This window comes from Numenius arquata, chromosome 9 (assembly GCF_964106895.1).
Source record: "Numenius arquata chromosome 9, bNumArq3.hap1.1, whole genome shotgun sequence".
NCBI lineage: Eukaryota > Metazoa > Chordata > Aves > Charadriiformes > Scolopacidae > Numenius > Numenius arquata.
Window position 1 is genome coordinate 33,030,226 of NC_133584.1, and position 15,712 is coordinate 33,045,937.

Genomic DNA, 15,712 nt, shown 5'->3' on the forward strand with positions numbered 1-15,712 from the left:
ATCAAGCACAGCATAGCTAGCTGGTCTAGGGCCGTGATTGTCCCACTCTACACTACACTAGTGTGGCCCCACCTTGAGTATTGTGTTGAGTTCAGGATACCTCAGTATAGGAAGGACATCAAACTATTAGAGTGTGTCCAGAGGAAGGCAACCAAGATGGTGAAACGTCTCGAGAGCAAGACTTAGGAGTGGCTGAGATCCCTTGGTTTGTTCAGCTTGGAGAAGAGAAGGCTGAGGGGGGAACTCATTGCAGTTTACAACTTCCTCAAGGGAAGCAGTGGAGGGGGAGATGTTGATGTCCTTTTTCTGGTGACCAGCGATGGGACATGAGGAGATGAAATTAAGCTGTGTCAGGAGAAGTTCAGACTGGATATTAGGAAAAGATTCTTCACTAAGAGGGCGGTTGGTCACTGGAACAGGCTCCCCAGGGAAGTGGTCAGGGCACCAAGGTTGTCAGAATTCAAGGAGCATCTGGACAACGTTCTTAGTCATATGGTTTAGTTTTAGGTAGTCCTGCGAAGAGCAGGGAGTTGGTGTCCATGATCCTTATGGGTTCCTTTCAATTTGAGATATTCCATGATTCTATGACTCACAGAATCACAGAATCATGGAATTCCAGAATGGTTGAGGTTGGACCTCTGGAGGTCATCTTGTCCACTTCTCTTGCTCAAGCAGGGTGACATAGAGCAGGTTGCCCAGGACCATGTCCAGATAGCTTTTGAATATCTCCAAGGATGGAGACTCCACCACCTCTCTGGGTAATCTGTTCTAGTGTTTGGTCACCCTTGTAGTAAGAAAATGTTTCCTGATGTTTATGTGTAACCTCAGTGTGCCCATTTGTGCTTACACTTTATTTCACTGACATCTGAGGTATAGAATTTGTAATTAAACAATTTAACTTGTAAGAACACACGTTTAGGTAAAAAATGCATAAGTTCATTTTGAGAAATAAGCAGTACAACAGTAAACTCTTTAATCGAATTATTTTCCCTCCCTCTTATACTGTATTATTTCTTTCTTTTTTTTTCCTTTGTTCCTTGTACCTGCTGAACCTATTCCTGATAGAAGAATAACATGCGTAATTGCACACAAAAATCTTGTTAGGGTTCTCTAAGTATTGCATTTCTCAATTATTCAGCCCTCACTCACTATGAAGTGATAATTAGGCATTAAAAGCTAAGTGGATTACTGTGGAGATCTCTCCTGACATCCATTTAACACTTAATCAGATCTTAATACCAGAAATTATGCATTTCTCAGCAGTATTCAGATTCTAATAAATTTTATAGCAGTTTGGAGTTGCTAGGTTTTCTTGACCTCATTGTGGCAGGGAAAAATTGTAAAGTTTACTTAAAGGATACAGCTATTATAAGGATTTCAGATTTATAGCAAAAAAATTCTTTAAGCCAGTTTGATCGTACTAAAATTTATTCATAAGGGCTTCTTGGACAAGACAATTCCACCCTCATGAATAAATATGAAAACATGGATCCAAAATAAATATCAAGTTTAAGTTTATTCCCAGCTTTTCTTTTTTTTTTTCCCAATTTTGCCTTGCAGACCTCATAAAGAAAAAAAATTAAAACCCCAACATTTCCTAGGAGACAGCAACTTCCTCGATACATTCAGTGGATTTCGCAATTAAAATATCTATTTATTTTTGAGCATGTCTTTTTGCCAAACTATATTACAGAAAGTTACATTTTGTAACTTGTCCTGGCTCATAGCATAGCTTTCTAAAAGTATTAATCATGATGGTACCTCCCCAGAAACACAAAAACATAGTTACCATCACTGTCAATACTAAGTGAGCAAATAAAAGTCTTGTAAATGTAAGGTCATGTTGTCCATAGTTCCCCATGTAATCTCACATATTATATTATAATAGTAAATGGAAAGACATATCTAATTTCCTATTTTCCCTTTTTCTTAAATTTTACAGTAGTAATATACTTTAAAAAAATATTTCTAACTCAGTAAGCTTTATGACTTCCTGTAAAATATACTCTTGGCTGTTGAAAAATGGATACATGTTAAGATTGGGCTATTTTTGGCTTAGGAGCAAAGGGACAAAAGAAACATTGAAAGTCTGTATAGCATGCCGGTCAACCTCTCTGTAAATACATGAGCTTGTACATGTGGTTCAGCACCTGTTGACCCAAGATAGAGATTTCTGGCCAACACAAATCACAGCATTAAGGCCAAGAAGTGTATTCCTGTTTACATTTATAGAAGTCCATAAAAAACCAATCTTTATGTCTTACTTTCACACTGCATTTCAGCAGTGTATGTTTCTCAAAGCTTAAATGTTTTATCTTAGGAATGGACCAAAGTGAATGTAATTGGCAGAAATGCTTTGCTGAAACAGAGATGTAGTAATTTCTTACCAAATTTGATAATATTAGTTCATGTTGTCCTGATGTCCGTGTTTTTAGATTAAAAAAAATAAATCATTATTTGAAGTAAAATTATTTCTCTTTTTTGCCATATGTATAATTTCAAATAGGATACTGACTTTTAACACATTTTACAGAACATATTGTCCAAATAAAGAAATTATCCCAATTTCTTGTACATCCCTCTGAAAAATTTTTCTCCTGTACAGCTCTTCTGCTTTTTCTGCTTAAGCCACTGAGTGATGTAACACTGATTACAAACAAGTTGGCTGTAAAAACATCAGTAATCTACTCTTATTTTCTTTTCTGAAATTTTCTTCTTTGAAACTTTTCAAAACTCCTCCACCTTCTTCTAGTTTTCTCAGCATTAAAGATTGTTTCACTTTTCATTTCTCTATTCTATATCTTTCTAAAATTGAAAAAAAAAAACAACAAACAAACCTTACAGAATGCCTGCTGTAGAAATAATAAATTAAAAATAAAATTAAAAAAATCATGGAAAAAGGAACAGTAGCACACCAATAACAAGAAAAAAATCTCAAGAACCTTTACACAGAATTCATTATATTGTTTTCAGTTCCAAAAAGGAGAGAAAACCTTAATGTGTTTTCTTTCTTGTCAAATCTACTGGTTTTCCAAGACAGTTTTCCTTATTGACTCATCACAGTGTCAGAGATATATTTCTCTTTAGTACATTTTTTTTAGAGCTGTCTAGTTATGAGTTCAGTCATTTCTTCCTGCTGAGCTAAAAAAAAAAAAAAATTTCAGCTAAATGAGCAAGTAATTGTTCAGTGAAATGACACTAAAGGTTACCTCAGACAAATGTGGACTAGCTGTTTCATAGCCAAAATGGAGCCCAGAGAAGACATAATGAAATATATAGATAATAGAATCAAAAGCCTTGAGTAGAGATGAGGATTGACTCATTGTAGCAGTAAAAAGTAGAAGAAAATGCAAAGGTATTCCCTACAATTCAGATAATTATTTCCAGTGGAAATCCTCCCTCTTCAGCTCCATATCCCATATCGGATCCCATCTAAAATTGTTTTTTTAATGCTGAAAGAGTTTGGTTTCAGCTTTTTTTCTTTAAGACCCAAGTTGATTTTCTTTATATAAATGGAGAAAAAGGAGTCTAGAAACTTACTCAAGGTCTTTAAATTCTAACCAATATTCCAGAAAGATTACTTAAAATACTAGTTATTTTACCAATATTATTGATATGGTTGATGGAGGGTTTTTTTTTAAGAACATTGTATTAATTCTTAACCTTTTTAGGACTTTTGTTTCAACCCCAGGAGAATTCTGCGAGGTGCAAGTTGATAACTGTGGTACCAATTCATGTGAAAATGGAGGAACATGTGTTGACTATGAAGATCATTTCAAGTGCACTTGCCCTATAGGTAAGTCATTGGGAATCTATTGTATTTTCTAAACAGAACAAAAAAACTGTCATCCAAATATTAAAGTTTAAGAAATAGTAACATTAAAATAGCAATATATCTCAGTGCATGCAATGAACGTTTTTATGAAGAATCCCACTTTTTCACTCTGTTTAGGAAATAAAACTGCCAAATTACTCTAGTAGACTGGTGTTAACTGCTAACACCCTGAACAGACATAATGTCAATATTCTGAATGAACTGTGATTAAACATTCTCTTTGTGGTGCAGGTTTTGAAGGTGAAAGATGTGAACTGGATATTGACGCCTGCCTATTCTACAATATAAGCTGTGCCCCAGGAGCACTGTGTCTGGATAAATCTCATGGATTTAATTACACATGTTTATCACCATGTATTGGAAACACAGAGGTAGGATAAAGTGATATATTCCCCCCAGTGTTTTTGGGAAATCAAACAAATTATTCTAAGAGCAGTGAGCTGATGAAGCTTCATTTCCCATGAGTTTCCTAAACACAGTACTCGTTCTTGATATATTCTCATGCTAACCTTCCTCTTTTCCTGCATAACACACACATCCAAAAGTCCATGATGTGACCAGTTTGGTCATAGTCCAACAAAATGTGTAATGTCTGAGCTCTTATTTTCCTGCTTTTTATAGGTTTACTCACTGATATCTCCTTCTGTCCACTACCTATGTTGTGAAACTTGTAGAAACTTAAGGCAAAATTTCACTGAATTTCACTGAATTTTTAGAGTTGGAAGGGACCATAAAGATCATCTAGTCCAACTCCCCTGCCGAAGCAGGATTGCCCAGAGCATGTCACAGCATGTTACTCAGGACTGCATCCAGGCGGGTCTTGAAAATCTCCGAAGGAGGGGATTCCACAACCTCCCTGGGCAGCCTGTTCTGGCACCCTCGCTGTAAAGAATTTTCTTCTCATATTTGAGTGGAACCTCCTATGTTCCAGCTTGTGCCCGTTGCCCCTCGTCCTCTCACTGGCAACCACTGAAAAGGGTCTGGCTCCCTCCTCCTTCAAGCCACCCTTTAGATACTTATAAGCATTGATAAGGTCTCCCCTCAGCCTTCTCTTCTCCAGGCTAAAGAGTCCCAGCTCTCTCAGCCTTTCCTTAAAATGTTTGATGTGTTTAAAAGTTACTAGAGAGAAGGTTGATGGTACATCAATGCACAGAAAGACAAAAGTTTCATTTCCACGAAAAACAAAAATAAAGGCCATAATCAATCAAACAACAGCAAAAAACTAAAGCAAGACTAAGTAAGCTGCAATGAGCTGAAAATACAGTTAGAAAAATCAAAATTCTCCTGGAAAGTTACTCTTAAATGCTCACAGAATATAGCAATAAGTTCTATTTTTGTACATTAAAGAAATCTTTAAGTTAGATACTGACAATGCTTAGGACAAAATAGCATCTATTGTGTACCCAGATGTCTTCAAGAAATGTATTTGCTGTATCCTTCTCAGTTCCCTTTAGTGACCTTTTCAGTTTAATTACTGGTTTGGGTACATCAACAGTCTTTGTGGACCAGAGACCGAGGCCCTTGAGTTGCTGAGATTTTGATATGGGATAAAGTAAAATAATGTTGCACTTTTTTATTATGATAGTTATTTTAAAAGCTATGTACACAATGCTATATAGTCCTTTCAAACAGCTGCTCAAACATGATAACCAGTGTTTCAAAGGCTTAATCAATTCTTTTATTGAAATATATTCACCATAAAAATATACTATACAGAGCAGGCAATGTGTTTACAAAGAAGCAATCAACATTTATGTCACCTTGAAGTCCATGGGTACACACTCAGCAATGAATATGAAATACAACACTGAAATATTCACTGGCTCAAAGGTTTATATTTAAATTGTTCAGCATCTGGTAAATTTTAACATTTTTATGATTTAAAGTGTCATACTGAGTGCAAATTTATTGTACGTGGCATAACACCATAACGATACAATAACCATTATGGCTACTTAGGATGGGAAGTGATGGTGTGCCAAGGATGCTGATGGGAGCTACTAAAATATTTTACTGTTGTATTTGCTTAAAAGCCCTCAGACATATTTAATTTATTCATACAAACATTTCACAGATCATAATAAATGTCATGTGGGAAAAAAAAATAGTGTAAATGTTTCTATATACACTCACTGTATGAGACACTTAATTTGGGCATAATAAGCAGGAAGAGAGATACATTGTTTTATATCTTATATGATTATATACATTTATATATTCAGAAATAAAGCTTTTTTATTTATTTAAAGGAAATCAACTATAAACAATCCATTTAAAGTTTCTGAAAAAAGTGTCATTTGCAAGGAAGGTTAAAAAAAAAAAAAATTAAAGGGAGGGGTAGTTAGCCAAAAATTGCCAAAACTGAATAATTTCAAGCCAATTTATTTTCTTTCTATAAGAAGAAGTGGCAAAAGTAAAAAGGTTTTACAAAAGTTGAAATAGTAATTGCACAAGTAAGCTAGTGAAACAATGCACCTGCTCCAGCTTGATGATAAGCAGATAATAAAATTATACTTAATTATTCTAGCAGTAATTTCCTAGACATCATCCAAAGGAAATAGTAAGTAGTGTTCTGCAAGTGCCCGATTTGCACCCAGTTCCACTCAGTATTTTCCTTCTGAATGGTGGAATAGACTACACATGGTAAAACTGAATGGCACCATCTTGGAGAAATTATCTGAAAAATTAGGATGGAATTTAATGTGTACATTTGCAAAGGACAAGTGACATCTGTGAACTTCAGGACTGCTCTGTGAAATTAATCTCCAAAATAAGAAATTTAATGACTCTTGAATTACTAGTGCTAGCAGGCTTTGCAAGTAGGGTTTTAGATACTGAGCAACATAGCCATCTGTAGAAATACATTTTCAAGATAGTTCTCTACAAAGTTTCCTTCTTAGAAACTGTTTTAACGATTCTTATTACACTTATGGGTGGAAAAATAGTATTTAATTGTCAGAAGCCAGAGTAGCAAAATTGAATAAAAGGAAACATAATGAAATCCAGTCTGCATAAATTAAGAGAACTAACTCAAATCCTGGAGACCAAGAAAGGCATCTGGTTCTGCTTATAGGCAATATAAGGATTTAAGCAGTTACTTCATGAGGAAACAATGTAGGTAAAAGTTAAATCTACAAGAAGTTGAATTAAGCAGAGTACTTCTTTCATATTAATCATACTTTTCCTTTTTTTTTATTGCCATAATTTCTTCTGGACTTTTCAGGAAATATTTCTTGAAATTCTGATATTTTTTTTTTTGAGGAGGGAGAGAGTAGGGTTAGAGAGGAAGAGACAGCCATATAGTAGGGTTACTTCCCTCAATTACTGCAGAGTGAAGAAAGAGAAGAATAAAATGTAATAATCTAGGGACTAATTATCTTTCCTTGCTGTAATAACATTTCCTGGTTGAAATTAGAAGGAAGTGATTCTTACGTTTTTATCAAGACGACATAATAAGACAGATTTGTTTTAAAATACTTGCAATAACAGAAGCGTGATGATCAAACTGACCAGAAGAGCCCTTGTTTATGGTCTGTTAAGTCATAAAATTTGCGTTTAATCCTAACTATGAGGAAGATTTTCTTCGCAAGAAGAAAAAGCTAATTGATAGGAGGATACTGCTCATTCTAAAAGTCTGTTTATTTTTTTTTTAATTTAAAAGTATTTCTTGTATTAAAAAAAGTAACAAACAAATGTCTGTAGTAACTTTAGGAAACCACAATGAAAGTTTGAAGGTCAGAAAACTACAATGTAGAGGTATTTACTTGGACTTTAGTAACAGATTAAAAAAAAATTTAGCCTTAATTTCTTATAAAATTTTTAATCATTCTAACTCATATTTTTCAATATCTAAACTGATAGGGAATTAATTTTACAGCTGAGATAAAAATCTGATAGAGAAAAATACTAACTAGATTTGATGCTAAAAATATCTTCCATAGCTTTCTTTTTAATTTAAAGCTGCTTTAGATTGCACTAATATCTTGAAGGGTAACACCTTTCTTCACAGTATAAAGTATCCAAGCAACATAAGAATATAATGAATATAGTACTGTGGCAATACTGAAATATTACTCTCCTAATTGTTCATGTTTTTTCTACATGGTTTTCTTCAGCATAAGCTTATTTGATCTATTTGAGCTTTGAGAAAATAGAAAGCCTCAGGACAAAGTCCTGCAGAAATGTTTAAATAAAAAAGTAAGAAAACACATTAAAATAATAAAAAAGAATATTTCCAAAACTATACACACAGGAGTTTCCTTTGCATTTACGTTGAGCAGTGTTTTTCTTCAAGAAGTTGTCCTACTGAAAAAGAATCCCAAGTTAAGTCTAAAATTCAGTACCGAGAGCATAGTAAAAATCTGAATTTTAAGGTCAATTTAAAACTTAATCAAAGACAAATGAATATTAGAGGATTTCTGCCAAGAACTGTTATTATTACAAATCTTAATGACATTATAAAGAGATTCAGACTCAATCAAACTGAAGTACTAGTGCATTAGCTCATCTTGTAGACACCATTTTCTTTAGAAACCAATTGATTAGAAGGAGAGGTCTTAATTGCTTTCAAATGAAAATGTAATTATTCATTTTTACACTGGCAAAATTTTCATGGAAATTAAATGGGACTTTAAAAGTAAAATGAAGAAAGAAGCATTCATTATATCCTAGAACTTTCTGTAATTTTTGAAGAATACATGAAATACTGGTTTATTAAGTAATAATAGCAAATAATAGCTACAAGAGAAAATGCTGTTTCAGTCTAGGTTTCTTAATTTTTCAATATCTGCTAGTTCTGGTCTTCTGAGAGCATAGATATGATATATATATATATCTACTGAAAAAAAAATCAAGGATAGGTTGTGAATCAGAATTATGATTAAAATAAAAAACTATTCAGTCTTTTTTTCCTGATAGCCACAAATTTGATTATACATAGATTTTAAGCACAGGAACAGTTGTTCTACTCTTTCAATGAAAAACTAAAAGCCTAGTTCACTATCATCCCTCTTAAAAAAAGCACATTTAAAGGTCAGTTATGAAAATGGCACTGTTAAATTGAATCATAAATGCCTCTTTCCAACTAAACAATTAATTGACATATTGATTTGATGACATTCAGTATTGTAGGTACTTGGAGATGTATCTTTTGTAACATTACAGCATAAAAAAAATTAAATAACCATATTTATTACTGACAGCTTATTCAGTTAAACTCTGGTGAAAAAAACCCAACACATAGAGAAAAACCTCTTTATGTATTTGTACTTCTCATCTTCAGGTATGTGCAAATGGAGGTAGCTGCTTCTATGACGAAGAAAACCAGAGATCTCACTGTTTCTGTGCTCTTGGATGGACAGGACAAACATGCCTAGAGAATATTAATGACTGTGAGGTAAATCAGTGCCAACACGGAGCCACATGTGAAGATGGAATTAATAACTACAGGTACTAACATGCTGCTCTCCTTACAAGCCTTCATAAAGAAGTTTATGCCATATGACGTTGTTCCTTTGAAGAAGAGTTACAAAGGGAGTTGCTAGAGCAGTAATATTTTTCTCAGATTATAAAATACCATGGATACTAACTGTCAATGAATACGTGCATTCAATAAGACTGTGTAGTCTGAAGTTTTGCAAAGGAAGGCCTCACTAATATTCCTTTTTGCAGGACAAGGAAGTTAAACCAACTATGCAAAATGTCAGATAAACAAATCACCTATTTTAGTAAATGGTAAACACTTTATGAGCCTGGAGAATGACATGGAGTGACTTTTCTTATTAAAACTTAAATTTAAGTTTCAAGTGAATAGTTGAAAAGCTGAGTTATTTGCTCAGCTTTGGGGGTTTTCTGTTTTTTGGGTTTTTTTTTAGTTGTTGACTAAACTGTCAAGTATGTGCTTTCCTTAGTGAGCTGTAGATATTTGAAAGTGAGACTCCATAAAAGTATGGGGAAAATATAAATGGAAAAGAATTTCTTCAATAAACAGAGTTCAGCTGTTCTTATCAGATTTGAGTTATTTATTTTTCCTCTAAAAAAAACCTAGAACAACTAAAACCTCTCCATAGTGTCTGTGAATGTATTTTGAAAGGCTTTAATTTTACGCTCTGTCCTGTACTTAGAATCAGTGTAATTAATACACTTTAATATTTCTATTTAGAAAAGGTTGCGATAGAAGACGTAATTAAAAATTTCTTACAATCCACCACTGTTTCTATAGGAACTTCTGTAATAATAACTGAAATCCCCAAATAAGCACACAAATACAAATAAGTATATGATTCTCAATATATCAGAGTTAAATGGAATTTTTCCACAGAGTCCTTATGAAGTACAAATCCTCTGTTTTTACCAACTTGCAATCAACTCTTGTGTCAAAATACTGGACCATATTTTGACATTTTATTTGCCTGATAAGTCTGTGGTTTTCCTGTCTGTATCAGGAGTAGAATTCTGATAGAAGAACAAAGCCATGTTTACCTCACAAAATCCACTAGCATTTACTGAGAAATTAGTAGGTCTGAAGACTACTGGTAAAACAAGACCTTTTGAATTTAGCTCGCTAATCCAGACTCAGACTACTGATAGAAAACACTTAATTCTTTTTTTCTAATTTTAAGTCTTTGAAAGACAAATTGAGTGGACAGGTCAGTCTGTTTATGGAAAGAAAAAGAAAACATTCCATTGAGATCCTGATCCTAGATGTGTTAGCAGACAGTTTTGTTATCAGAGAACCTGACCCCACAAAAACACAGTTGATTATTTTGCAAAGACAATGTGCCAAGTGTTTACTGTATAATACCTGCTCTATCGACAGAGGATTGCTGTTTCTCAAAGATGGTGAAACATTTTTTAAGAGAACTGAACTATTCTCTCCTTAAAAAGAATGGTGTTTCCCAAGAGTTATTTATTGTCAGCAAGTGAAACATTTGTCATTTCCCCTTTCTAATACACCATTAGAACCAAAAGAATGGGGGAGGAAATACTGAATGTAACTCCTGTAGTAACCTAACTTTTTCAAATGATTCTTGCAATTTGTTTTTCTATTCTAAAATGGGTATCATTTTTTGATAAGGCAATTATCAAGAGCTGTATTTGACGCAAAGTAGTTTCAGGAAGACATAAAAAAATTGTCAGCAGAATATATGGAGAATTAGATGTGTAAGTGCCTTTAATAACCCTACTGAGATCCATTTTTAAAGCTATTATAGTCATTCAAAACATCACTTACCTTTATTTCCTCCACTTAAGTAAGCCAAAATTTTATATATTAGTTTTTTATTTATGGAAAATTAGTGTAAAACTCTAGACTTTTCTCGTAGTTAAGAAATCTTAATTTCTAAACTAATTATTAAACTTTGGTCATAACATATTGTCCCAGTGGTGGCTGGAATGGTTATAGTAGTAGTGGCTATAGTAATGCTAAGACCAGGAAAGCATGGAAAGAATTCAGTTTAGCTTTAAGAACATCCCTCTCTTTTAAACTCTCACATGCTGCAAGTTATCGGGTTTTTCCAGATTGCCAATAAGCAATCAGCTGTCTCTAATTTTTCTAACTTTCTGTCTCCTTACCATGCCATACTCTGTTTCTCCTTCCATTTTGAAATTACTGTTCCAGACAGTGTTAATATACACAGAGAATTTCCTTTGAGTTCAGGATGGGGAATTGCTCTGGGTGAAAGAGGAGGACTTTGAAACTGTGATAGTGTAACACTCAGTAAGGCTACATAATGAGAGCAACATAATCACAATAATAAGTCTTAGGAGCTTTACTTCTTTGGTTTAGTGACCCCTCTCTTGCAACTAAAGTGGCCTCAATCACACTGACACAAAATCTCTTATTAATTCCAATGAATTAATGCCAGCTGAGTCGGTGCTGTTTGAGATATCATAACATAAGTTAATTAGCATGTATTTAAAGTGATAACTTCTCCAAAAAATTACTGCTCCTGCCACTGGGTTGATGGTATAGCTGTTGATATGATGAATCTGGCAGATACCATGCAGTAGACTGATTGCATACACATGCCAAGCGAATCTCTTTACCTTTGTTAATATACACCTGAGAGAAGATTCATTAACCCAATAAATATACAGTGTTGCTATATAAAAATTACTTTAATTTTCCTTTCAAAAGAACATCTATCATTTCATTATGTTCTCTGTAGGAGAAAAAAGAAGAAGAACTGATTTAGAAGCAAATTAGATTTCGAAGCATTTAATAAATAATTAAAGTGAAAGAACTCTTCCAGGAGTTGATATTCCTGTTTCAAAATCCAGTGGGAGGGGGTTATTACTCTGTTTTCTTCACCTTTGTAAATCTATTCTTTGCCAACATTACTTTTCAGACAACCAAGATCCTAACTAAGTAAGTCCTAATATTTTACTATAGTCTGTTTAGTGAAGCGGAGCAACAGAGGGAAAAGATGGAATTTAAAATTCAATGTAGTTTCCATGACCTGTCCTGTTTCTCCTGTTTCTTCAGTCCAGTCTATTCAGATGAAGTTCTACACTTATCATAGCTCCAGGAAAGCCCAGCAAGGACTCAAAACTATTAGATTAAGGCATTTTAAGAAGCTGTATAGCAGGTTTTAACAATGTTTAAAAGGTGATGATAAACTATTATGTTTTAAAAAAGTATTTTATTCTATAGATAATTTTATTCTATAGATATAGCTCTGAGGTCAGCATTTCATGAGGTTTTATGCAGGAAAACTTCCCATTAAGAAGTTTGATTTGGTGTACAGAAAAGCTTGAATTGCCAACTCATTTTTCACTGTTCAGTATATAAATTTCAGCTTGTGTAATTTAGTCTTAAATAAATCTCACTAGGAAAGAGTAAAGCCTTGCCTAGTGACACATTGTTAAATAAAATGCTTTAGAATATGGAACACTTCTTTGCATGATGCCAGCAAGATTATGAAAAGTAATCATAATTTAGATACCTTTTGAATATAACAAAATGTAAAGGTTCTATTACTTTATTCATCCTTGACTTTTCCCATTCCCTGCCAGCTGGATAAATTAAGCTGTTTGATTAGATTATTTTTTTTTAAATCTAATTTTCCATTTTCAAGTTTATTCATCCTATGCTATATATACAATTTAACTGCAGGACCTAGTTGGCAGCGCCACATAAAGTTAGTACTACGATATGCACAGTATTCTGTAGCAATAATAGGCTTCTTCCCCTAGAGGAAGAGGAATAATACTTTTCCTTGGTAGGTGAATATATGTTGCAATTTCTAAGGAAATATCTCTGTAATAAGTTATACAATAGCTTTTCTGCTGAGAATACAGCTGCTTACAAAAAGCCGAAGTGAAACTAAATAACCTGTTAGTCCATTTATGAATGTGTGTACAGTTCATATTTCAACTAGAAAGCAAAATAATTAATACTGAGTAAATGCAATTAATCTGCTTGGACTATAATAATAGTAATATAAATTATTAAAAAAAAAAAAAAAAAAAAAAAAAAACCCACAACAACAAAGTAGAGAGATACTGGGAAATCTTTGCTTCAGTGCTCCTGTGTGCCTTCTGTCTCAAGATAGAAAATAGCTGGGTCATCTCCTAGCAAAGATCAGCATAACTACATCTTCAGTCTGGTCTGCAGTGTTTTTTGGTCGTTTTAAAGATTCATCCATTGTATACAGTTAGTTACTCAATGACACAAGTTGTACTACCTCTCTTTAGTGCAATCAGTCTGTGATGACATTGTGACAGACAGCCTGCCTAGACTAACTAGTACCAACTTGTTTACCTGCACGCCTTCAATTCTAGATGTACGCTGATAAAAAGTTATATCCTACTGCATGTTGGTTTATATGCTACTGCACGTTGGTAGGAAGGTATTGCAGCTATGCCATAACCATCTGCATTTGAGTAACACGTTCCTTAGACAAATTCTATGCCTGACTTATCTGCACCTGCATTTAACATTTATTTCACAGGCATATCATTATTGTGCAATATTAAGTAGATTCAGGCAGTGGAGTAGCAATGTACAGTCATCTGCACGATATGTGCGGGAGCAAAGCAATCCACAACAAGGTAACTGTGGCATGAGTTTGGTATCCACTACTGAAGTCCATGTTTGTAGCAAAAGCATTGAGGTATTGGGTTTCCCTCCTAGGATCTGTTACACTCGAAACCTTGCTACGGTGAAGCTAAGAAATTATTATTATTCCCATTAACATTAACATGAAACTTCTTCATATTTACCTTTTCTTTGGTGCTATGCTCATCCTTTCATGGTTCGTCCAGTTTGTAAGGTTGACATTTTAGTCTTCCTTAAGAAAGTAGTTGGGGGGTGTCATTAGCCTCTCCTGTTCTTTGCTGGGAGGCGTTCCCTCCTCCCCAGCGGTGCCATTCCCAGAGCTGAAGCTGCAGTACAGAAGGCAGCAGGCACTGATGTGTCAGCACACAGCCAGGCCATCCCTCTGATATGGGCAAAAAACATGTTTCCTGAGCTAGAGATTCACTCACAAATAAAAATTCTGCTATCATACATACCTGTATATGAATTCTTTTCAAATTTGTGTAGATAAGCATTTTGGCTTTGCAGTAAATGAAGACTGCAAATCAATCCATGATTCAAAGCTTTTGATATCATGTTCTGTATTTTAGTGCTACTGAAGTATTAATGCAAGGTCATATTCATTAAAATCTAATGTGGTGATGGTATGTTTCCTACTACAAATATAAAAGCCTTAATTACTTAGAGATCATTGGTCTTGATATTATTTTTAAGACAGACAGGAAAAGATAGTTGAAGTTCACTTATATAAGTGTTATACCAGCACAGTGTTTAACAAAACTGTATTCAAGACCCACTTCATAGATTGACTTAGAGTTGAAAAGATAGTATCTAGTAACATCTTGGATCATTTGGAATCTTATAAAAATGTTAAAGCTACAAATAAATGCAGTCAGATGCTGATCTCCAAAGCCCACAGAACTGCACTTACACTATTATACATTAAATTTAAGAAAGATCCACACTACAATCTGTATCTGTTTTGTACATAGTACTGTTGAATATATAATGCATTAATGTAAGTGGTAACTATTACATGTTAATGTTGCTAAATTAACAAAAATGCACTAAACTTTGTCCTGTCTAGTTCAGACTTTTACAGTATAAAAATGGCCCATGTTTATTGAAAAAATAGCCACATTAAAAAGTACATATTTTAAATAAAGATTATTTCTAAATTATTCATTTAAATATATTTTAACCTTCCTTGGTAGCTTTTGCACACATGCTATTATATACCAAAGTTATTTTTAAACATGCCATTAGAATTTGATATGGATTATCACAAATTACTATTATAAGGAGTTTATTGAACTTCTAGATCCTATCACCTCTGAACCTTAGTCTGGATTATAAACAATAAATGAATGATTCTTAGATGTTCTAATCAACACACAGTAAGAAATTAACTTGTTATTAAGAGGACCAGAATACTCCTGTTTGTATTAATGTATGTGTTTAGCAATCACTAACAGAACAAAACCTCTTTCTGCACCATTAGTTTGTAGTTTTACATTAAGCCATATTAAATTGAAAGACATCCAGTTATAATTTCACCAGGAAAAACAAAGCACATTCCATTCTTAGTTCGTTTAGATTTCTTCAGACACTGAAGCACTGTAAAATACAAGACTAACATCATTTCTTGCAGTATGGAATCACAAGCATGAAACTGAAACTAGAAGATTCTCCATTACATCTGTTTCTATGTAGTTCTTCTGTGATCTCAGAAGCTACACAACTAGTAATAATAAGGAAATGATAGAAATTTCCTTCTCCTTATCCTCTTTTTCCTGTTAAGGAGAACCATAAGCTAAATATTCTATCCAATATTAATG

At 33.7% G+C, this 15,712-nt stretch overlaps 1 protein-coding gene across 1 annotated transcript in view; it reads left to right on the top strand.

The window, feature by feature from the left end:
• The window catches only part of EYS (eyes shut homolog), an 895,325-nt gene that overhangs the window by 111,535 nt on the left and 768,078 nt on the right, over positions 1-15,712 (top strand). Inside the window, exons 8-10 of the mRNA XM_074153627.1 lie at positions 3,692-3,796; positions 4,067-4,206; positions 9,117-9,283. Of these exons, the coding sequence (XP_074009728.1) occupies positions 3,692-3,796; positions 4,067-4,206; positions 9,117-9,283 (412 nt within the window). The remainder of the gene's footprint in view (positions 1-3,691; positions 3,797-4,066; positions 4,207-9,116; positions 9,284-15,712) is intronic.